Genomic DNA, 25,434 nt, shown 5'->3' on the forward strand with positions numbered 1-25,434 from the left:
GTATAAAAATAACCTATCAGCACCATGGCAGCCAGCTCTGCCCAGGAGCCAGAGCTGCCCTGTTACGCCTCTGTTATATAGTCCAAAATCTGATACATAAGCCAGGATCATTCTCTATTGATATTGAGTACTTGATGTAATTTATTCATCTCCATGATATACACAGCTCCTATAAAGCTTATTGTTCCCTCCTGTTAAACTGAAAAGATAATAGGCGAGAAAAATGACCAGCATATAGAGCTTTTTTTTACAATATGCTACAAAACTAGTATACTCACATATATACAGGCTCTTTCAGAACAATAGTCAACATTTTAAAAACCAGTCGTTCATCTCTGAAAACACAGGCCTGATTTTTAGGGTGGGTCTGTCCTCACAACTCCAGTGTAAGTCAATGGGAGCTGTTGATATGGAGTATTTCTAAAGATCACCCGTATATTATTTAAGCCATATGCTCAAGTGTGGAGACACCTAAGAGTCAGTGATCCTTTGTGCTTTTTTTTTTTTTTTTTGGTCTCTGCGGTTGTGTTAGGCTAAATGAATAGGAAACAATTTCAATTCCAGCGTCTCCCATTGCTTCCAGCCTAGAGACAGTTGCCAGGGCACAAAGAGCATAGCAATACATTCTACCACATTAAGCAGTTAAAATAGAATGAATCACTATTTTACACATTTTTTTAAGTGAGCCAAGAGAGACATTGATTTAAAGAGTAAAGTAATTGGCACCTGGAGTTTTGATCTCAGACATAGAAATATAGAAGTTCAAGAGAACAAAGAATTCATCAAAAGTGATGCAATGTGACAGGCTATCACAGAACATCGGAAAAGGCAAGTGCAATAAAGAACACCCCTCCCCCCGCTCCAAAAAACATTCTGCCTGCCTATTGTTCACCTTTTTTACTCTGGATAAAATTTAAAAGAAAAAAACAAAGGACAAAGACTTTTGTTTGGCCTTTTTGCATGGGGTGAAAAGGGATGAATTGGCTCCTGGGTGAAATTTACCTGAGAAATTGCCTTTCTGTTCATGTATTACAACTCAGCAATTCCAATTAACTTGCCCTAACCCCTATGTAACAGTACAATCCAATTCTCACTGAAGCTGTGGAGCTGGGTCAGGTGCATCAATAAAAGCGAATGGTGACAGGGTATTTTCAGTGAAAGGCTTCAGAATTGAAGATCTTATTCCCTGCCTTGCTCTGCCAGCATCCACAGTAGACCTTCAGGATGCGTTACAAGGTCATCTATTTTCCCAGATGTTCCATGTGGTGATCAGCAGAATCAAGATGCATATGAGAAGGAAAAGACCAATAGCTAGGAAGATTTTATATTAATAAATATTTACTATATTTATAATAGCCAATGTGACCTAGACTTTTGAAAGCTTACTCCATTCAATAAAGAGCCTAACAAGCCAAAATAAGATAGAAATAATAAAGTGTAATTATAATACATAATATATAATGTAATTATCAGGTATTAAATGTAAATTTATGTTCTGTTTGGAAAAGAATTATAAAATTTACAATGATAATGTGCTTGTTCCTAGTAGTCACTAGGCAAGTTGTTAAATAGCAACTGCTAGAGTCAAACCTGTTTAAATCCACAAGCCCAGGTAACTGACTGGGAGGCTCTCTGAGCCATTGAATTTTAAATCTTGGAACACTGAAAATTACAGGCAGTGAAGCAAGCGAGTTGGAGAACTAATGTTTCTATATTAAGAAATCAAGAGACCTATTAACCTAACTGTTCCTAGGCCAAATCATTGACAGGTAGCCCCAGATATAATCAGTACAAATTTAAGAGATGGTAACATATTAACATGAGTCATTGTGCTTTTATTATTAAGGAGGTCTTGACAATCAAACCTGATGCCCTTTTGAGTTTTTCAGTTTGCCTGACAAAAGTTACCATGTTAAAATAATATAATAAGATAAAGAATACAATTCATGTAAGACCATGTGACATTCCATTTTAAAGCGATTAATACTACACAAAATTAATGTAGTGCATAAAAATGGATTAGCAACATACTTGATAGAGTTCAGGAAAAAAAACTGTAGATGAGGAATCATCTTCAAGTGAGAGCATATCTACTAAGGTTCTTATGCTAAAGATATTTCAATATTTTCAGTAATCTGGAAGAAAATATAAACTAATTACTGGGAAAATGCATAATTGTCACAGTACTAGTGGCTCAACAAAAACAGCAGGTTAGTTCTATAGAGCAGTTTGGGCTGCATGGTAATATAGGTTACATTTTCAAAACGGGAGACTATATCTGAAAAGCAGTGATTCCGAAAAGGATGCCTTTCACAGTGGTTGACTTACTGCACGCAGCATTCCAGAGTAAGGAATGGCGAAGAAAGCCAACATGAGCCTTAGATACACAGAGCAAAGAAATATAGAACAGAAGCAAGAAGTATCAAAATCAGCGGGTGTCCTCACTTTTTAAAGGATATTGACAGCTTTAATTTATCCAAAGGAAGGATAGAAGTGAGATTTATTATTTGTAGAGGAAGGTAGCTGTGTTAGTCTGAAGTCAGTCAGAAGGTAGGGTAGCTTTAGGCTAGGTACAGCTATTCAAAAAGCCCAAGGCGGAATCTATCTAAGTTACATGGTTTTCTGTAAGTGGTGTAGTTTAGATCAGTAGTGAACAGAACGCACATTCACCCTTTGGTAGGGAGGTGGGGAGGGAATTCTAGAGTGGGTTCTCCCATTTTTATACCAGTCTGTGTATTCCTTACTTCTGTTTTGTTATGGCATAGATTGCTTTCTGATCACTTATACCAGGTGTAGAAAGAAGTGACAATTTTCACCCGATCTGGTCACATAAAACAGTCTATAGCCATGACCAAACACAAGTGCACGGCTACAGACAGATTAAAAAATGGCCAATCAAGTGAAAATCTGACCCCTTGTTGCATGGCATATCAGCTAAAGATGTTTCAAAGGGTGCGCCTACACATGCAAATAAGCATGATTAAATTTAATGCATTACACTAATGTGCATTAAGCCATTTTGGCAGGTGTCTATATGTCCCTCCAGTCCTGCCATGTGCCCCTGTGGCCGGTGGGAGGAGCTCCAACCTCTGGCCACATGGCTACCAGCACTTGGCAGCCATCCTGGAAACTCTGATCCCTGGCCAGTCCCTTCCCTGCCCAGGAGATATGTGCCCAGCACAGGCACAGCATGCGCTAGCTCCCTCCTTGCCTACCCTCCCTTCTCACACCAGGGCTGCTCCATCCCCATGCCCCTGCCAGCAATGCTTTGCTGCTCCAGCCCGGCCCCTGCCAGGGACAACTAGCGTCCTGTGCTCCTGCTGGCCATGGTGCTGGACCTGCTGGCCGCAGCAGCTCCCCACCCCACCCAGGCCCCAGGAGATCCATGCACCCACCAGCGGGGGCCAGGGAACCAGGTGCAGAAGACCATGGCTCTCCTCCTGTATTCACTGCTCCAGCCTGCCTGCCCCGCTGCCCACACACCCCTACTCTCTGCACAACTCCTAGGCCAGGCACATGTTGAAATAAAAAAACTTTATTATGCTCACAGCATCCACCCCAATCCCTTCCCCCTCAACAAGCAGAACCTCTCTCCCCTCCAACCCTCACCCTCAACCAACAGTGCCCCCCCACAACCCTCCCCACCCACCAACAATAAAAAACCCACTTACAAGTGAAAACCTGTATACAAGTGGGAAACTATATACATATGGAAACCTATTTACAATAATTTGGGTGTCCAAGCCGGGTGGGGGGGCATGGCATGGCCTAGGGGGCAGAACCCTGGGACACCCCAGCACCCCAGCCCCTGGACATTCCCCCATAGGTGCAGGGCCCATGGCGACCCCAGTGGGTGGAGGCCTCATGCACAGTCGGGTCTTCAGCCATGTGGTGTGGGGAGACAGTGGTGGGTCTTGGCCCAGGCAGGTGGCAGCAGGTCTGGGGTGGGGCCAGGCCAGGTAGTCTGGTAGGAAGTAGGCATCTAAGGACATCCTCCAAGGGCCAGGCAGGGACCACCTGTGAGGCAGTGTGAGGATCCCAGGGACCCTGTGGGGAGATAGGCAGGGGCTGGGCAGTGGGGGACATGTACATGACTGCCAGAGCCAGGAAGGTATCCATGGCCTGGCATTCAGCATCCCTCAGCTGCTGGGGCTGCTCCAGGTGCTCTCACTTCAGGGCCTCCGTGCAGGCCCATTGGATCTGCTGTGCCTGGTCCCGCATCTCCGCCCAGATGACATGCTCTGCCCACCAGTCCTTCTTCCATGCCTCCTGTGATGGTTCCCGTGCCTCCTGCTCCTCCACCACCACCAGCAGCCACTGGAGCAGGAGGGTCCAGTGCCTGATGCACTGCTGGCACAGCCAGTGCATCTAGGTGCCTCCAGCAGTGAGTGGCGGTGACCCAGAGCCCACATCCCCACTGGGGCTGGTGGCCTCTCCCCCACATCCAGATGTTGGCCCCACAGACACAAAAGACAGAAGACTTCTGTGAGAGTTTAAAACTTTTCAGAGATATGATCTGCACCAGGGGCCGAGCACTGCCCAGCCTCAGATCAGGAGTTGGCTGTGCGCAGGTGTACAGGTACCATGGTAAACTAGCTGGGCAGGCCTGAGCCCAAGCAGTGCTGCTTGAACCCCCAATTCCCATGCACTCCCCTGGGGCTGGCAGCTCACTAGGTGCTAGCCACAGGCAGCTTGCCTCCCTTGCCCTCTTCCCCCCATGCTGCTGCTGCGCCCTGCATGTGCCCCTGCTTTGTGTGCCCTGGGCACTGCACAATGAGCAGTTTGTGCAGCTGGAGGGGTACCCAAGCCACTATGCCCTGCTGATTATGATTCTCCTGGTGCCTCAGGCACACTTGCACTCCTGGTTCAGAACCCTGAGCTACAATGGTGTGGGTGGCAAACCTGGGCTGCCCTGCAACCTCTGCCACTGCCTGGAGGGCTACCTGTGGCCATGCTATACAGCCTTGCCCCTTGCTACCAAGAAGGACATTGCTGCCAGCATCGCCACCTTACTCAGTGTGTGAGAGGCCCATGCACACCCAGCTGCAGGGACATGTAGACACATGCCCGTACTGTGTATTAACTCAAGTTAAAGCACATTAACACACCTCACGTAGATGTGCCCATCATGTAACATATTCTGTAGCTTGTGTCTGAAGTCCTCCCAGCCTGTCACTGTTTTCAGAATGGGAGGAGAGAAAGGGAATGGTGAGAACTCAGTCTGGGTGGGTTTCAGCACCCCCCTGGACAGTGGGCCAGGTGTATTGAAGCCTCCTCGATGTGGGAGGCTCCAGTTCACCCACCCCACCCTTCGGCACCAGGTGGGGAGCCCCAAGGATGAGCTCCCTCAGGTGACTTTCCCCCTCCCATTCTGCAAATGGCAAGCACTGGAGAGGCCTGGCTGTTGCTATGGGAAACTGGCTGCAGGCTCCCAGCCTGCAGCTAGATTGCCCTTCCCCCCTGCAGCCAACAGTGAACTTCTGTTTGATCTGGGGTAAGGTTGTAACTCCAAACACTTTGCAGAAAATGTTCTGAATTACAGCTGGGAGCTGCACTTCTGTCTGCACCTACCAGTAAGTGTAATGTCTGTGCCTGGCCTTATAGACTAAGCTATGTATACATAGATCACCAGCTTTCATGAACCTAAGTTCACTTTATCAGCCCATGTGAAAGGGCATGCAGAAAGCAGAGTACAAGGGGGGAGAAATTAGAATGCAAATAGAAATGAGGGGGAAGAGAGAGAGAAAAATGGGGAGGGGGGAACAGTGCTAGGAGAGAAAAACAAACAAGCAGTAAACCCTTAGGAACAGGGTGGCTCACAAAAGTTAATCCAGGTAATGAGATGAGAATATGTAGTCCCTTCTTAAACCATACTTAGCATGGTGCAGTGTTCCATAGTTTTCTGCTCAAACTGGTTTTTAACTTTTTTTTTTGATTGCCAAAACTGATCTGTCTGACATCAGCTGCAGAAAAATACAAAAGCCTGTGGCAGAACACAACCTCCTTGGACACTCCATCACTGACCTCAGGATTGCTGCTCTCAGGCAACCCCTCCCCCCCCAATAAAACTTTAAACCAGTTTGAATGGGGACTGAGGAAAAAGAAATCACCCACAACTGGACAGTGTTAAGTATGGTTTAAACAGGAACCACAGATTCCTGTCGCATTATCTGGATTAGCTTTTGTGCTCCCCTATGATCAAATGTGTTTACTGCTCTTTTGTTTTTCTCTCCTAGCACTGCACCCCTTCCCCCTATTTCTCCCATCATTTCCTTGTCCTTTGAATTCTAATTTATTTTTCCTTATTATGCTCTGCTTTCTGTACGTCATTTCACAGCATCTGATAAAGTGCACTTTGAACTGAAAATCCCCAATTTTCAGTTAAAAAAAAGTAAAAAATGTATATATATTAGTGGTGTTTCATTTGGATCATGGAAAAATGTAGATTTTGGGTTACTTTTTTAAATCCAAAAATTGGGGATTTTTTTTTAATCAGAGAAAACCAAGATCCTGTTGATAAGCATTCTGCAGGCATTATGGCAAAGGGGAGAAAGCACAAAGGAGCTAGTTTGAAAATATAGCAAGCAGGTAATGGAAATGAGCATTTTAGGCCATGTGAAGAAATTGCCCTTTTCATCTGTCTCCCTGCTCTGAGTCTGCCCAGCCCCTTCTGTTGCAAACTCTGGCTGCTGGATCTATCTGGTCAAGCTGGGTGACCAGGTTGTGGCAGGGAAGGAGCTTGCTCTCCCTTTGTCTTGTGCTTCCCACAAAACAAACCTGAGTAACCCTGGTCCCTCCACACCTGAGGATGCTGATGACTGTTAAAAGGATTGGTCTGCATCCTGTAGCCCCAGTTTCTGGTTGGGGTGTAGTGATGAGGTCACAAAAGTTTTAAAAGGGGTTCACTCCATTTTGGAAGAGGTCAAACATCTTTTGGGATCAGTGGTGATGTGTAGGGGGTGCAAGAATGCTGGTGCACCCCCTGTTAGGCTGTACTCCCTGTTTAGGTGATGGGCAGAGGGGCAGGCAGGAGTGCCAGTGCACCCCCTGTGAGTGCCAGCTGGGGAGCTGGGTCACCAGCAAAAGCGGCTGTGACACTTCCAGAACTGGCCACGGGACTTCCAGAAGCAGCACAGCCGGTTTTTGGTAAGTGAGATCAGCCACTGGGGGACCCCCTCCAGTCACTGACTGGTGTCAGGGGGGGCATGTGCCCCTCCTGACTCAAGAGGCACCAGCCTCCTATATTTGGAATACTGAAGCAAGCAAAAGGGCCTCCAGAGCTCCATCAGCCTCTGGATGAATATGTGAATAACTTACCTGAAATTTAGCTAGTAATTTAGAATGAAGTAATCTAGATGTGTATCAAAAAGCCGACAAGCCTATTCTGTTTTGCTCAAGGTGTTTTTTTTCCTTTTGATATTCTTCTGTTTTATGCCCTTTCCCCAGGCCTCTGATCAATAAAGCTATCTGTTATATCGCTGTATGGATGCTTGAGAGATGTGAGGCAAGCCTTTTGAGCTCCCTTTTGCTTAACTGGCTAAGGTGGGCATGGCTTTTTACTCTCCTCCCATACAGGAGGCTACTTGTGAATGCTTAAGGCTAAAAGGAATCACTCCAAAGTAGCACAGTGGGTTAAGCATCCCCAAGATCTACAGGGTACATGTACTCCGGGCTGCACAGAGCTCTAACAATGGCCCAGGGACAGATAGTGGCAGCAGTTACCCCTGGCTTCCGGGTGTGCTCCGGGAAGGGGGTTGGCCAGATGTAGGTGCCCCAAGGAGGAGGCACTCAAAGCCTGGTTTTTGGTCAGGTGCAGTGAGGTAGGTGGCTCAGTGTAGGAGTGCTCCCTACTGGCCTGCCACAGGCCAACTGGAGGTATCAGTCTATCTCTTGAACCTGAACAATATTCTAGACAAAGATGGAGAATGACAAAGAGAAGGAGAAGTAACATGGGGAAAATGGAATCACAGTAGCAGCAGGTCCTTACTGGGACTGCCTGGGTTCTCTCTCATTTCCTCCTTAAACAGCCTTATGTTTGTATACATCTTCTAATTGGTCAGTGTAGCAGGGCACCAGGGTGCCTGCTACTAGCAGTAGGAATAGGGCTGCTGAAGCTCCCTGAAGCAGCACAGATGTGGGTTGCTGGGGCAACCAGGCTGGTCACATGACCAAAAGGGGCAGGGCCAGGCCCTTATAAACAGCTAGGCCAAAGCCTAGCTAGCAGTTCTCTTCTGGCTGCTGCAGGAGCAGGGGTTCTGTGGGGAAGCTGAGTAGCCTGAGTCAATGGTTGTGGCCTGACTGGTTGCAATGATGTGGGCAAGTGAACCCTATAAAAGACTGTGACTAAGGACCCGAGTGAGTGTTGTGTTATAAGCCGGTAGGCTTCTTGTTTGTGTTGCAGCTGCTTGGCTCATGGTTTTGTTATGGTCAAACCGGAGGACCGGGTTAGGCTGTAGGGGTGTGAGAAGGCCTCATGGGAGCTCCCCAATAATCTGGGGGTTCCTGGTGCCCAGCGGGGCAGAGCTGTTTGTGCCAGTAGTGCATGTGTTGAGGGGTGTTAACCCCTGCCCTGTGGGGTGAGATGAGAGAGAAGCCCTAGTAGGGCAAGGGACTGAGACGGTGGTCCTGGGGGCCAGGCACGGCTGCAGCCACCTGAGCCCCAACCGGGTGTAGGACCAGGAGAAAGTCCAGGATGGCTCCATAGTGCTGGGGACTCTAGTGCCACAGTGGGCATGGCGAGCGAGTGCCATAGAGGCGCTCGGTGTATAGGGGTTGAGCCCCAAGGTGTGAGAAGCGCAGCATAGGCCCCAGAGGGGGCAAGCCCAGTAGGGTGTATGACCTGGAGGAAGGGTCAGGAGGCCAGGCATGGCTATGGGCCCCAGAGGGGGCAATGGGCATGAGAAGTGTGGCACAGGCCCCAGGAGTGGGTGCATGTAACCGTCAGGCATCCAGTGGGGTGTGGACCGAAGGGTCAAGGGGGCCAGGTCTGGCTCAGGCCACCTGAGCCTGACTGGAAGAGTATTGCCAATGGGCCCGAGAGGGCCAGCAAGCACAAGGGCATCAAAGAAGGGGCACTGGGTGTGAGACAAGCCCAGGGGCACCAGAAGAGGATGCCGAAGGGCAAGGACCTAAGAACATCCAGGAACAGCTGCGAGGCTTGGGGCGTGCTGAAGGGGAGGCAGGAGGCACGCATAGCCCTTAAGGCTGGGGTATACCGAGTCACCCTATAAGAGATGGGGAATAGTGCCAACATACTACTGTGGACAAAGGAGTCATAGGCAGCCTCCCTTACAGAACCATAACAGCAAAGACGTGGTGGGTGAGACAAGAGGGTGCTAGGTCGCCCATGTGACACAGTAAGGCGGAGCAAGGGGGATCACGGCTGCCCCATGACAGTTAGTTTAGTTAGGTGTCAATTAGAAAGGTGTCAGTTAGAAAAAAAATTGTGGCCTCGTGAAATTGCAGGTTTTGGAAGGGAGGAACTTTTATCCCTCTCCTCCATTCCTGGCCTGGAAAAATTTCCTTTTTCTTCTCTTACTTCATAAGCAAGCTAACACTAGCACATGTACAGAGATGCTTCTACCCACCTGCCCTACAATTTTATAACAAAAACATAGCATAGGCCTATAGCTGTAAATATAAATCTATACAAATCACTGCTGGTAGCTAATATATTTTCATTTCAAAGCCCAAATAACAAGTCTTTGCCTATTTACCAACAGCTCTTTTTGCTAACTGCTTTTGATGCCTAGGTCTTTCTCTTGCTAAATTTAAATTGAAGAATTGGGCATTTGCTTAACCTGGAAGGTTGCTTGACTCAAACATTTTTCTGATATACCATCTAAAATGCTTATAAGATTCACACTGATTATTTGGTGTTTCAAGATGGCTTGAAGCCCTACAGACTTGCCCAGTGTTTTTGAAACTGTCAAGGTAAAAAGGCTGAGAGAAGGGTGGGTTTCTTGTATATGATGGTTTGTATTTCACCATTAGAATCCTAGAAAATTAGGGTTGAAAGGAACCTCAGGAGGTCATCTAGTCCAAACTGCTACTCCAGGCAGGACCATCCCCAACTAGATCATCCCAGCCAAAGCTTTGTCTAGCTGGGTCTAAAAAACCTCCAAGAATTGAGATTACACAACCTCTCTGGGTATACAGCCTCACTAATCCAGTGTTTTACTACCCTGCTAGTAAAAAAAAAAAAAATTCTTCCTAATACCTAATGTAAACTTCCCTTGCTGCAACTTGAGACCATTGCCCCTTGTTCTGTCATCTACCATCACTGAGAACGGTCTAGCTCCATCCTCTGTCCAACCCCACTTCATGTAGTTTAAGGCTGCTATTAAATCCCATCAGTCTCTTCTTCTTTAGGCTAAATAAGCCCAGTTCCCTCAGTCTTTCCACATAAGGCATGTCCCTCAATCCCTCACTACTTTTGTTGCCCTCCACTGGACTCTCTAATTTATCCATATATAGCTTAATTTCCACTGTAACCCTCAGGTCCTCTTCTGCAGAGCTGCTACCCAAATACTCAGCCCCCAGCCTGTACTAGTGCATGGGATTGTTCCATCCTAAATTCAGGACTTTGAACTTGTCCTTGTTGAACCTCATGAGATTCCTTTTGGTCAAATCCCCCAACTTATCTAGGTGACTCTGAATCCTAACCCTACCCTCCAGCATATGTACTACTACCCCCAGCTTGGTATCATCTGCAAACTTGCTGAGGGTGTCCTTTATGCCATATTCCAGGACATTGCTGAAGACAATGAACAAAATTGGCCCTAAGACTGAACCCTGAGGCACTCCACTTGATACCAGCTGCCAACTAGACATCATATCATTGATTACTACTCTCTGAGCCCAATGCTCTAGCCAGTTTTCTATTTAACTTACAGGCCATTCATCCAGCCCGTACTTCCTTAGCTTGCCTGTGAGAATGTTGTGGGAGACTGTACCAAAAGCCTTGCTAAAATCAAGGTATATCACTTCTACCAGTCTCCTTGCCATAGAAGGCAATCAGGTCAGTCAGGCATGAATTGTCCATGGTGAATCGATGCTGACTCTTCCTAATCACATTCTTCTTCTCCAAGTGCTTCGAGATGGATTCCTTGAGAATCTGTTCCATGACTTTTTCAGGGATTTTTTCAGTGATGCTGAATGATCTGTAGTTCCCTGGATTTTTGTGAAATGAGCAGTTCCCCATTTGACAAACTAATACATGTATTATAGTACTTACTCCTCACACAGGGGCCTGGTGGGGGCAGTGGAAGGGGACTGAGCACTTACCTTCTTCTGCAAAAGTTGGGCAGGAACAAACAAGTGCTCACCTCCTTGTACAGTGCAGTAGCTGGGCATGCACTCACCTACTTGCACAGCACAGGGCTGGGTGGTTGTGGGGCAAGGGGGAGGAGAAGTCCGGCAGGGTTGAGCATGTGCCTACCTCCTTGCACCCTAAGCACCCTGTAGCAGGGCACTAAGGTGCGTGCTACTCTTGGGGGCAATGAGAAAGGTGCTGGTAGCCAGTGACTCATACCTGTTTGCAGTCAGCTGACCAGAAGGGGTGGGGCCTAGCTCCCACTTGAAACCCCAGGACTGAGGCCAGGAAGGCAGTTCCCTGCTGTTGACTGCAGGGGAAGGAATTCTGCCAGAGCCTAAATGCATGAGCAATTTGGTACAGGTGAGGGATGGGACACCCTTTGGAGTGGCTCAAGTGATGTTTTAGCCATGTGGCAGAAGTTTGTTATAGCCTAGGGGCTTGAGTTTTTGTATTTGCTGTTTATGACTGGAGGTTTGGGTGAGGCTATTAGGGGACAGAGGAGGCCTCATTTTTGGGGACCCCAGCGCCAGCAAGGGCACAGCTTTTGGGTGGGGGGGCACAGACCCCAGCACCAGCGAGGGTGCTGCTTTTGGGGGCACAGACCCTGGCACCGGTAAGGGCACAGCTTTTTGGGGGGGGCACAGTCCTTGCACCAGTGAGGGCACATTTTGGGATGACACGAACCCTGGATGATCTTAAAGAGGCCAGGGATGCCTGGTGCATCTGTGGGGGGTGTGCAGATAGATGGATTAGATTAGATAGATATAGGGTTTTTTTGTGTTGTTGTTGGGACTGGCAAGTAACCCCTGGTTCTGAACCTGTGGCCCTCTTGTTGTGGGACCAGCACCTGTGACCCTAGGCCAGGGAGGGCCCTGCTCCAGAAGGGAGCAGTAAAGGGGGCCCTGAGCCTCCAGGCACTTGAAGGAAAAGCTAGAGCCTAGGAGTCAAACCCTGTGTGGTGGGTTTGGATGGGGAGGCCTAGCTAGAATAAAAAGGGGTCAGGCCATTTTAGGTGAGACCCCAGCATACCCAATCAAATAGGCAGTCTCCCACTCGCATAAAACGTTCCATCAAGATGTGGCAGGAGAGATTAGAGTGGGACAGAAGGATTCCAGGGGTGCCCCACGTAAGGTGTGGATGGCCAGGAAGATGGTGCCGGGGAGGGAGACCTGTTATACACCCTTAAAAGGATCTTGCAGTACCCTGGTAAAGAATCACTGCTCTAGAGGCATTAAGCAGCATTTTGGAAGTGAATAGATGATTGCAAAGATATTTTGGGTGTAAAAATTAAATGAATTAGCTACAGAGCAGTTAACTGGCTATGTGCCACTCAATAGCAAGGAAGCCATATTCAAATGCATATTTGCCATCTGTTAGACTGAAGCTTCAGTTATGGAAGCTTCAGTCTAACAGAATACAGATTTATTTTTTTTCCTCGAGCCTTACACATGTGTTCATTCACATGCACACATAACATGTCGGTTTCCTTTGCTACCATTTCAGATCTCTAACTGTTTGATGTCGTCATAAATCCTCTCGATACCAAGACAGTGCATATATGTGAACTAGGAAAAGAAACAAAGCAGGTCTTTTTCAACCCCCCCCCCACACCCTGCAAAACCCAGTTTCAGTTAAATTGCTCATACAGAAGCCCCCTTCCCCCCCCCCCCCCAACACACACCCTTCTTCCATGACCACTTAAGTCTTGAAAGATTATTCTACAAAAAGTGACACCAGCATGGTATAAAATGATATTTTACAGTGAAAACCAGTTCACATAGACAAGGGACCCATGACATAGAAATACAAGGTTAGAATTTGAGTTCAACTGTGTCTTTCTCCATAGATCCTCAAGGCATTTTCCCTAGTAGCCAGGCACAACCCTAATGGAGGGTATGTGGCAATGTCTCCACCAATGCTAGTCTTATCCCAAGCCTGAGGAAAAAGGATTAGCCTTGGACAAAAGGGTCTGCAGAATGAGCTGAGGAAGGCCTGGGGGAAGCAGCTAGAATTCTTCTTAAGAATTGTGCTACATCATAGGCCCTCCTTACCACATCTATTGCAAGCCAGGTTTCTGTGTATTGATTTGTGCCTTGGGAAAATAAATATATGGGACAATTCAGACGCACACAGCCATCATGACAATAGAAGCAATGACAGTGTATTGCAGTGGTTGTTTATCTCAGTGAGAACAGATAGGGGGCAGGTGGGTAACCATCTTTATTGAACTAACAAAAAACTCTGAAGGCTTCCAAAGCAAAACAGCAGGCAGAAATAGGAGATAAACATCATGCAGAATAATGCTACCTACTAGCAGGAACACATAACATAATACTTGGTACATAACAGAAGGTCTGCAGAATGCTGTAGGAATAAAAAGATAAGAGATGCTGAGTACGTGGAAGCACTTGCAAGAATGGGTAACTTCTTCCTCTGATCAGCAGTCAAGATCATGTACAGTCCTGTTAGATTTACTACTGCTTCTGGGTTTAGTATAGCAACTAAACAGACCCAGAAAGGGCTGGGCTTGCAGGATAAAAGCCCAGAGCCTGATCTGGGCAGGCAGTCTAGTCCGTGTCCTTGCACTAAAGGGATGTGGGGATGCTTTGACTAAAGCTCAAACGGGATTTGGTTGGAGCACCCCTGCTGCCATTTTTCGGCAGGAGATGCTGATGTACATGATGCTAGAGTCTGCTGGAGTGTGGTAATTGCCGCACTCCATCAGACTCACTTAAATGAATCTGCTTCAATGCGCTGTAATTACAGTGCATCAGAGCAGCCTCACTGCACGTGTATAGGTGCCCAAAGTGCTTAATTATTTTGTTGTGCAGAATTATTTTCTACTTTGTGGATGAGCACAAGCAGTGTACGTGAAGAATCTTTGATTATTTTGCTCTCATAATCATGTAATTCTTATCATAAAAGTTCAGAGTAGTCACCATATAAGAAATTGTACATTAAGCTTTTATCTGTATGTAGCAGGGAGCTTGGGGCTCCTGCTGCTTTAAGGGAAGACAAGCTGCAGGTGAGGAAGACAATCAAATGAACCACATGACCCAAAAAGGCTGGTCTTGCAGGATATAAGCCCAGGGCCTGAGCTGGGCAGGCAGTCTAGCCCAAGGAGAGCTACATGCATGATTAGAGGACAAGAGAGCAGGCCTAATGAGGAGAGGCTAAGAGCCATGAACTCTTCGGCCTGGAGAAGTGAAGGCTTAGGAGTGACTTGGTGGCAGCCTATAAGTATATAAGGGGTATGTGTGAGGAACTGGGAGTAGGTCTGTTCACCAAAGCACCCCAAGGGAAGACAAGTTACAAACTCCTGAAAGACCATTTTAGGCTGGACATAAGGAAAAACTTCTTTACTGTCTGAGTCTCCAGAGCCTGGAATAGACTCCCCCCAGAAGCAGTGCAAGCACCTACTCTGGATACTTTTAAGAAACACTTATATGCTTATCTTACTGGGATCATTTGACCCCAGCTGACTTCCTGCCACTTGGGCAGGGAGCTGGACCCACTGATCTTCCAAGGTCCCTAATAGGTCGAATATCTATGAAATCTATGTTTAAGCTACAACAAGAAGGCCTAGTTAATTATTTCCTAAATAATTCATGCAGACAGCTGAGTGCCCAGACCACTTAAAAAAAGAAGGTGGGGAGGAGACTTGTTACTTGTAGAATAATAGGTCTTAGTTTTGAAGACATACTCCAGTAAGAGACCAAGAAACACTCGCAACATGATGTCAGCCTGGGGGGATGTGGAGGAATTCTGCACAATCTTCTTCATGGCAGATGCTTAATCCCTGCATAGAGATGCTGAGATATTACAGTCAAGTCACTGAGGATACATCAGGTAATGCCAACTAAGTCCAGCTACCTACTATTATGAACAGTTGGAGTGATTCTCTGAGGCAGAATAATGAGCTATTACAAAGAGAGTAACTCAAGCAAGGGAATCAGTGTAAGAACATCCTTGCCCAGGGAAAAAACTGGTTGAAGCATGTGATATTATGCAAGTCCCATGACAGAACAGTGATGGAAAGTATCAAAGGCACTTCAGTGCACTGGGAAAATTGCTAAGAAAAATCTTCACCAATTCATACATCACAACTTTAAATATAGCAGATTGTGTATCTGTACATTATCTGCCATGTATTGTAAGTACCAATTATACATTAGATAGATTTATCTAATTCACCTGAGTTCTGGAAAACGTGTAGCTTTTTACTGAAATAATGATAGTATGAAGTTAATGCAATTAGAATGGAGGGAGAAAGCAAAGACAAGCTTACAATATTTTATAAGCAAGTTACAACAAAGAGGATGCATCTACACATGTGCCCCACTGTGCAGTTGGTACTGCTATAGCAAGTATTAAATGACTGTGCCTTACCCGCTTATTGCTACTGAGCAGTAGTGGCGACATCACGGTTAGTGCCCACCAATGCTACATCACCATAGCTTGTCATTATGGTGATGTCACATTTAATGGAAACACGCCCACTGAGGGGTAAAATATATCAGTATATTAAAGCACAGCAGATTCCCCATATTTTAGATTACACTAAAATTATTAGTCAAAATTTTATTTATACTTTTTACCTGTTTAAATATCCGTGAAAAGTAAAAGTGATATTTACAATATATGCACACACAGTACTGTGTGTGTACTACATCTGCTCCCTGAATCTCAGCTGCAAAGCACCAAGTAAAAATTAACAGAAGCCTCCCAAGATGCAAGATATCAGACTCTTGGTTAACTATATAGTAGAATACAGCGATGGATTATTCCTGCAGCTCTTGGAGCCGCAGAATCTGCTAACATTTCTTCCTTTGTAAGATCCCCACGACCAATATAATTACATCCTGCAAAAGACAAAATAAATTATGAAAAAAAATAATGACACATTTTGCCGTCATTAAAAATTAAATATGGCTTTCAAAATCAACTGCTTCAAATATGCATGAATATGACAATGAGAAATCGGTCACTGCAGATTGCTCGCTGAAGTGGGTGTGAAGATGAAGTCAGGGGGAAATCAGAATTATAAGAGAAAACATTCTAACAAAGCCAATTAGCCAAGGTCAGATAGAAGCAGCACACATTTCTGCACCCCCTATAATAAAAGAAAACAGAATTTAAAAAGTAATGTAAGTAGCAAAACAACAATCACTCCTAAAGTTGCAGAATTAAGTCTAAAAATAAAAAAAGCCCTTCTTTTACACTGACAGGTTTTAATTATGTAAAACATTAATGAAAGGATTTCATTTTCTATCTTATTGTAAATTTGTTTCACAAAATTGTTCTAATTACCTGCAGACATATTAATAGCTCTTTGAATGATATATTAGCATAGCAGTCTAAGATGTGCTCTCATAGCAATAATAAAATGAGACTTCCAAAAAGTATACCAGCACATAACTATGATGCAGTATGTATATAAATACAGTACAAATGTTGTTCACTGTGTGGGTAAAAGCTGTGAGTTCCAACTATCAGCTGCACACCATCTAGAAAACCTCAGTATATTGTATTCTGAAAAGTAAGTGTATGAAATTGCTGCTCCCTATCCCTAGTCCCATACAGCACTGCTGACTGTGTCCAGTCAGTCATTCTCAGCTGTGCTGGCATAAAGGTCACCACTTTTAATAAAGATTTATTTTTACTAAATTAGCACTCTAGTACCAATATGGCAACAGGGCCCAGTTTTATTCTGGCTTATATTGATAGAATGAGAAGGGTAGTTGGGATAATACATGAATGAAAGAGACCCCAGCCTGATTTTCAAGTTTGAGATTGTTTGCAGGATTGGAATTATATAGAAGTGTCATCACTGCACCATCTATTGATTGTCTTTTGATCTACCCCACATATACTCAACTTACAAGTAAAAAGCGGACATTTTAGCCTCAATTTTAATTGGACATATTTTAATTAAGGGTAATAAGAAGGAAGTAACATGATAAGTGAGTCTGCATGATGTGTCAGGAGAGAAGGGAGGGGCTATTAAAAAACAATTCTGCAGAATTTAATACAAAATGGGATTTCTTTACTCCCTGTCTACACATTCCAACACTTGAAGAGAATTTCTGATCCCATTCCCAAAGTCATTAACTGGCATCAATGCTGGATATCAGGTACCTCAAAACTCCAATTTAGAAATCCTTAGGTCCTACAGTTTTTCACAATTTAAGTGGGGGTTGTAAATCAGGTGAGAGTAAATCTAGAGAAATACCTGTCCTTAAAAAATACAACATAACTTTCATGTTACAGCCTTCAAACAGCATCACAATGTTTTACAGAGAGAGAAGTATAGTAGAGACTAAAAAAAGACTGTAAAGTGGAAGAGTTTACAGACTCGACTGCAGTAACATATACAGGCTGGGGAAAAAAATACCAGTAAGAAATGGATAAAGTGAAATGCAGAAGTCAGGTTTATGAAATGGTCACTTTAAAAACAGTAGCTTGATTCCCCAGTCAATTACACTTGCTTTAGACCAATGAACTCTACTGATGCCAGTGGTCTCTCTCCATATTTGTAAAGATTTAAGTAGATGGAAAAATATAAGCCAAAACTGTTTAAACTTTCCTGTTCTTCCTTTTTTCCTCCCTTCAAGGTAGTCGGTTAACAAAGGTTTTCAAAAATAAATCCTGGACAAAGCCCAGGATTGTGTGACCACCAGGAACCAGGTTTCCCAAAAGAGGGCTCTTTTGGGTTTTGAACCAATAGTATAGTCACAGAGATAATACTAGTTCAGATTAATGCATCACATTTACTCTACGGAATCTTTTCAAGGGCTTAATTTGAGAGAGATATTCCAGAGTCAATTACAGTAATGTCACTCGATATACTTCCATGGGGTCATGCGAATCAGATTTGGCTTTCAGGTATGCCTGTACAAATCCACTGAAGGGAATGATACCAGATGGTAATAAATGGTTTCAGAATTTGTAACTGTATTATATAACCACAGTTGTGTTATGTAACTGGGTATGCTAAAATGGAATAAATGTCACATGCTTAACCCATAATCACCTCTTGTTGTGACATTTTTCATTAAAAAGTCCAAACTCCAATAATTTAGCATTCTCTTAATCAGTTTCATTAACACTGATTTTACCATGAGACTGTTTTTAAAGATTACTAAAGTAATTTATTATTCTTACCTTTTCCAAACAATTAATTTTTTACTCGAAATATCTGGACTCCTAAAAAAAAAAAAAAATGCATATCTGGATTAGTTCAGCATGAACACATATACAATAAAGTATTTATGTAAAAGCTGTGTTAACCGGCATGAGTGGGGAACGCAGCGTGCCTGTAATACAAAAATCCCAGGTACCTGAGGCAGGGGTTTTTGCTGGCAGGGGGTGGGGAGGGGGATGGGGATTGGCAGCAGCAGGATATGGAGCAGCAGCAGCACAGGGTGTTGGGTGGTGGTGGTAGCTGCCACATGCAAGCTCTGTGTCCGCCGCCCCCTTCCCCCTCTCTCTCCCCCCCCCCCCAATGTCTGGTTGGTTAACACAGGTTAAATTCCAGTTAGACATGCTGGTTAACACTAGTTTTACTGTTTTAAACTGATTACTAATATTAGTTGAGGGAATTTTCAAAAACACAAATGGGAGTTGGGTATCCATTGCTATTTTCTGCCTTGGAAAAGCTCCCTCGATGATATCCAAAGCCATTATCAAACTTTTCTGCAATGTAAAGGGGTTCATATTAAAAGCTACAACAAAAATAGTAGTAGTAGGTTTGGGTGCTGTTGTAGCCATGGTGGTCCAGGAAGTTATATAAGAAGCAAGGACTTTTTTTATGTTATCTTTTATTGGATTAACTGCATAGCTAGGAGAACTAGCTATGCAGAGTTGGACACACTCTCAGACACCAAATGCCCTTCTTTAGGTCCTTCTATAAAAATGTTAGGCAAATTTTACTTCAGTACAAATAGGCAGGATGCATCAACTTAAAAATAGGTATTTTTACATGGCTGTAGACATCTTATTCAATGAAAGAAGTAAATACAGGCTTTGGTAAAATGCTTTAAGACAGAGTCAGCCGAGGAACTGGCCCAGAGTTTGGATGTACCCTGGAAAGGTCTGGCTCATACCAGGGTGGCACAGAGTTGCCACCTGTCCCCACCACAGATCCATCCTGAAAGGGAATAGAATTTAAGGTGTTTTAACACTTTTGATTAAATAAATTGTACCTTACCCGTTGCATGAGACAAACCCACAAAAAAACTATGTTCTTATCATTTGAACTCAGGGGCTGTGTCCACACAAGCAAGAATGTCTTTGGTGCCTCAGAGCCTTTTGAGGTGCCACAAAATGCATGCAGCGCATGTTAATCTGTTCGCTGTACTGCATATTTGCAGCTCGGTGGCAAAATTAGATTCTGGGAAATCCCAGTATCTAAAAACTCACCAAAAATAGCAGGGCAGTGCATGTGGCTGCAGTGTGTGCCACCTGAAACCAGAACCTGGCTGTCCAGAGCCATGCTCCAGCTCCCAACCAGGCTCTGAGCACCCAGATTGCTCATGCTGCAGCCCCAGGAGGCACCCAGGAATCCAGGTAAGTCTGCTGGGGTAATTTTTCACATGCCTGTGCACAGTCTCCTAACCTGACCAATCATAATTTTTCTTTGCTATGCAACAGTAAACTTTATGGCATATTGCTTCTCTTGAAAAATCAGTAGTAAAATAGCACAGTCTCATCATTGAATAAATGTCTAGAGGAATTATTCCAATGCAACATGCTACAAAACTATGTTGAAATTATCAATTTGGTTCTTTTAGGAACAGTTTCATTTCTACCACATTCTTGTTCTATATATGGCAAGAAAACAGATTGTAGTTTCCTGTCTCAATGCACCTGTGCATTCATTGTATAAGCTATTTCCCTCTTCTAAATATCTGTATTAAAATTATGCATCACCCAAAACAGTACAGTCAGCATTCAAAAGAACATTCCTTACTCTTATGCATGACATAGAATGTAATGGAGACATGAAGCCAGAGAATATAATGTGTCACATTGCTTTCTAGGTCCCAAGTTTATTATAGCTCAGGGGGTTTCAACAAGACAACTAATATTTCATTAGGGAAGACTCTACACATAAATTTCAGCAGTTTGCCATGTTCTCCATTAATGAAACAGAGGAAAGGCTCTTTGATGGTTCTGAATTTCCACACAAAAATAAGAGCTCTAAAGAGGTGCTGTGCATTTGTACTAGGCCTCAAGAGTGCCTCAGTTGTTCAAGTACAGACACATTTCATCTGGAAGTGTACATACAAGTATGCAAAATATCTATGGATGTTCTTTCATAAAGACACAAGTAATTATTAAACTGAAGTTGAATATACCCTTTTGATCAACTATTTGTGCTATTACAGTTGAGAGAAGCTCCATCTATTGTAAATCACGATTTTCCCTTGGGATTTTATACCCTATGAAGTTTTTAATAATACCAAGGTGACATCTTTCCATTTGTCCAAAATAATTAATTAACAGCAATGTGCTGCCAGTGTTTTGATAAGGGGCTCCAATAAGGTTTCCCCATCAGCCGATGATAGACCATGTTCCAAAGGTACAGTAGCTTGCAGAGACAAAAGGGGAATGTATTGGTTCTCCCAAACCACAACACCCATATAGCATAACCAACAGATACAAAAAACCTCACACCCGAAGCCAAACCAAAATAACCACCCCAACTCCCCTGCTGTCCTCCTCAAAAGGAATACTGACACTTCATGAACACACTTATAATAAACTCCATTTTTAGAAATATTTATACTTTATATTTAAAAACACACCAAGGATATGGGTAGTATACCAGTGTTCAATTTAGGTAACTTGAGGAGAAAAGAATGGTATACATCAAGGATTCAAGCACGTAAAATCCAACACACAGTGGTGTTTCCTCTTTTAAACAGTTCATAAAGTCCTTGTCTCAGGACTCTGGTTCAGAGCTCCTACTGCATGCTAACAAGTTTCTAACTTAGATGGGCAAGTACCAGGCAGCCAAAGAGAGAGATAACCACTCCTAATGGCTGGCCTTAGACAGTTTCTAATCTTTCACCTCTTGCTCAGCTTCCTCCTACTCTTTAAAGATTCTAGCCAAGTGGGAATGTGAATTTCCCCGGGGACAAATAGCAGTGGTATGTAGTTGTGCCGCCCCTGCGCATACACTCTGGTGCATGGCAAGTTGCCCCAGGTGAAGCCCAGCACCTGGGCTTACTCAGGCAGCCTTATCTGGAATCCTGGGTGCCTTCTGGGGCTGCAGCAGCAGTGATCCAGGTGCATGGAGCTTAGCTAGCAGCCAGAGCGGCTCTGGCTGACCAGACTCCAGTTTTGGGTGGTACAAGGTGCAGTGTGTGCCGCCTCACTTTTTTTTTCCTGATTTTTTTTAGATACCGGGATTTCCCAGTATTTAATTTTGGCTCCACACTGTAAATATGCAGAATGGAGAACCTTTCCATGTGCACCACATGCATTTTGCCATGCCCCAAAAGCCTCAAAACGTGCCATAAAGCAAACATTTTCGCTCATCTGGACACACCCCTGGGGGGCAGATGTGAAAAAGAAATCCTGGTGTATAAAAATAGTGGGGCAGAAAAAAGCAGGGCAGTGCACATGGCTGCAGCATGCGCAGCCTGAAACCAGAGCCTGGCCAACCAGACCCGCGCTCTGCCTGCCTACCAGGTTCTGTGTGCTCGAATTTCTGCCACTGCAGATGCTGGCCCCAGCCTCTCCTACCCCACCCCAGGCAATTGCTGCACACCAGAGCGCGCATGCCTGGGCATTCCTGGAGACAAGTAGCAATGGCCTAACTATCTACTGCTGCTGTTCGTCCCCAAGGAAATGCACGTTCCTGCTCGTCTGGACATGCCACTAGATTGTATCCAGGCAGTTTTATTAGTTGATATCTTGTAAAAGGGTTAAAAACTCGCATGGGAGTATCCTCAGCCACCTTTAGTTCTTTTTGCTAAAACGCCTAGATTTAGGGTATCAACTGAATCCATCCAAAGACAAAATATTGCACATTAGAAACATTTGAGCCCTCAACATCTGTCATTTCTGGCAGCAAGAAGATAGCAATACCCAAAGAGGGGATGAACTCCCTCAGGCAATAATGGTTGATAGACTATCAAGAGAGAGACATGAGAGCCCAGCAAGTCACTGAAGATTTTCTCTCTATACTTATTTTAAGCCCAACTTGAGTTTGACAGAGTTGTCAGCCTTGTTTTCCTGAACCTGTTTCATTGCTTTTTTGCCTCCCCGCATCTCAACACCTTGAAACACATGCTGTTTTTTCAAACTGGACTGTTCAGACAGTAAGCCTTGACTGTAACTGGACTAATTACTAACAATGTACAGGTTAGAAACTCCCCCTCTAGAGAAATTTCTAGCAGGGCCTGAACCCTCCTCAAGGACTTCATCTGAAGCTCTGCCCTACAAAGATTTAAGCATGTGAGCTATGAGTAGCAATCCCATCGGCTTTAATGGAACTTTACAGGTGTGCAAGTGTGAGCATATGCTTATGCCTTTGGGTTTTAATGTTGCAGAAGTTATTCTCCCTTGTCCTAGCGACTGTTGCAAGTCATCTTTTTTACTCTTGCTATTGAACTATCTTACAAAGTTGGCAGTTTTAATTCCTTCCCATGAGGTATCATTTTATATATCCATTTTTCTTGATATTTGTCTATGCAGCTTTTTCTTCCACCTATAGGTTACTTTTATAAAATCCTTGTGCAACTTTAAACTTTAATAACTTTGGATATACCCATGATAGTAGCAAATTGTAAGCGGTGATTGAAAGCATAATTTATTAAGTTTTTTAGCATAGTGTAAACTATGCATAGAGTAAGGATCACAAATGTAGTTCATGAAATCACTCAGAAGCAACTGGAAAATGTTTTCTACAGGTTGGAAAATCCAATTGAATGATGTATCACAAAAGATGGTGGTTATGCTGAAATCTATAAATTTCAGCTGTATTGTGTTAAAACTTAATGAATTTGTGCTTTCAATCACTATTTACAACTTCTATCATGTGTACATCCAAAGTTATTAAAGTTTAAAGTTGCAAAAGGCCTTTATAAACACCCGGTACATTGGAACAAAAATAATCCTTTTTTTTCCCTTAGAATGCAATTTTTACCCTGGGGTTTCACTTAAATACGTTTATTACTATTTCTTTATATTGTAGCTTTGATTTGATTGTTTTTGTAAGAGAGAGGATAAATACAGTGGCTGCATGCAACAATAATAGAGTATTAAATGAAGTATGATTCAAACTACTCTAGCTTGGGTAACATAAGGCGTAGACTATGACAAATGGTAACTACCTTTCAAAACAAAGTCCTGCTCCACTGAAGTCAATACCAAAATTCTCACCAACTAGGTATAATGATAATCATGGGATTAAGACCTTGAACTAGAGCTCAGGACATTTGTTTCAGGTCCTATCTCTTATCATGGATTCCTGGGGGATGCTGAGGAAAGTCACTGTGTGCCCCTGCCCACAAGCTGTAAAATGGGGATAGTGATTTTTCTTTCTACTCATGGCCTTGTCATTCTCAAGACCTCTAAATACTATTTTAACACCAACAATTTTTGTGGGGGAAGGATTGCATGCTGCAATCCTAGTATTGCAAAGACATACACACAATTATCTATACACATGGGCCATCCATCCCAGTGCTGCCAGTGGGTCTGCCCTTGCACAGAGTTAAACATGTACAAGCCTTTAAAGAATCAAGAGACATAGATGCTTGAAGCAGACTAATCAGAAGGCAAAACATCTAAAAAACACATCAAAATCGTTAAAAAATGTTATATATTATTGCTGGAGCTAGTGATATTTTTCCTCATAATGCCAATCCATTTACTCTTGTGTCCCTTTCTGAAAATGTTAAATCCCTCTGCTAGATTGCCACTTCTGCAGTATGATCCCTTTAGCAGTTGCATTTTTCCACAATGGAAATTTCTGTAATGGAATTCCTATAAATATTTTTGGATCACTTAAAGATGCCATTATCTAGAACTGAAGAACATTAGTAGTTTTGTAGTTTCATAGTTTCTAGGGTTGGAAGGGACCTGAGTAGATCATCAAGTCCAACCCCCTGCCATGGCAGGAAAGAGTACTGGAGTCAAATGACCCCATCAAGGTGGTCATCTAGCCTCCTTTTAAAGACCCCCAGGGTAGGAGTCAGCACCACTTCTCTTGGAAGTTGGTTCCAGACCCTAGCCACCCTGACCGTGAAGTAGCGCCTCCTGATATCTAACCTAAATCTACCCTCTGCCAACTTGTGACCGTTATTCCTGGTCACTCCTGGTAGTGCTTGGGGGAACAGGGACTCCCCCAATGCTTGCTGGTCCCCTCTGACTAGTTTGTAAATGGCCACTAGAACCCCCTTATCTTTCTCTTGTGGAGGCTGAACAGGTTCAGGTCCCATAGCCTTTCCTCTTAAGGCCTGCCCTGCTGCCCCCTGATCATGCGAGTGGCCCTCCTCTGGACCCTGTCCATGTTGAACACATCCCTCCTGAAGTGCAGCACCCAGAACTGGATGTAGTACTCTAGCATGAACAGTGTTGCATAGAGGGGGAGTATCACCTTCCTGGACCTGCTTGAGATGCTTGTGTGGATGCATGACAAGGTATGGTTGGCCTTCCTGACTGCATCCCCACACTGTTGACCCATGTTCTTTATGGCATCAATAATGACTCCAAGATCCCTTTTTGCCTCCACACTGACAAGAAGGGAGTTCCCCAGCCTGTAGGCATGCTGCTGGTTCTTCCTCCCCAGGTGCATCACCTTGCACTTGTCAGTGTTGAAACCCATCCTATTCTCATCCACCCACCCCTGTAACCTGTCTAGGTCCAATTGCAGCCTATTCCTCCCTTCTAGCTTCTCCCCACATCTTAGTGTCATCTGCGAATTTGAACAGGGTGCTTTTTACCCCCTCGTCCAAGTCACTGATGAAGATGTTGAACAGTGCGGGCCCGAGGACCGAGCCCTGGGGGACCCCACTGCCCACATCCACCACCACTCTCTGGGTGTGACGCTCCAGCCAGTTAGTGACCCACTTGATGCTGTAGGTGTTGACACCACAGTCCCC

General features: G+C 44.4%; 1 protein-coding gene across 1 annotated transcript in view; it reads right to left on the reverse strand.

Moving 5' to 3' along the window:
• Positions 1–13,221: 13,221 nt before the first annotated feature.
• Positions 13,222–25,434, reverse strand: part of EPSTI1 (epithelial stromal interaction 1) — a 105,339-nt gene continuing 93,126 nt past the window's right edge. Inside the window, exons 11-12 of the mRNA XM_090025217.1 lie at positions 18,482–18,523; positions 13,222–16,179 (exon numbers count right to left, since the gene is read on the reverse strand). Of these exons, the coding sequence (XP_089881343.1) occupies positions 18,503–18,523 (21 nt within the window). The 3' untranslated portion in view covers positions 13,222–16,179; positions 18,482–18,502. The remainder of the gene's footprint in view (positions 16,180–18,481; positions 18,524–25,434) is intronic.

Source organism: Crocodylus siamensis, chromosome 1 (genome assembly GCF_052110815.1).
Source record: "Crocodylus siamensis isolate JL-2025a chromosome 1, ASM5211081v1, whole genome shotgun sequence".
Taxonomy (NCBI): domain Eukaryota; kingdom Metazoa; phylum Chordata; order Crocodylia; family Crocodylidae; genus Crocodylus; species Crocodylus siamensis.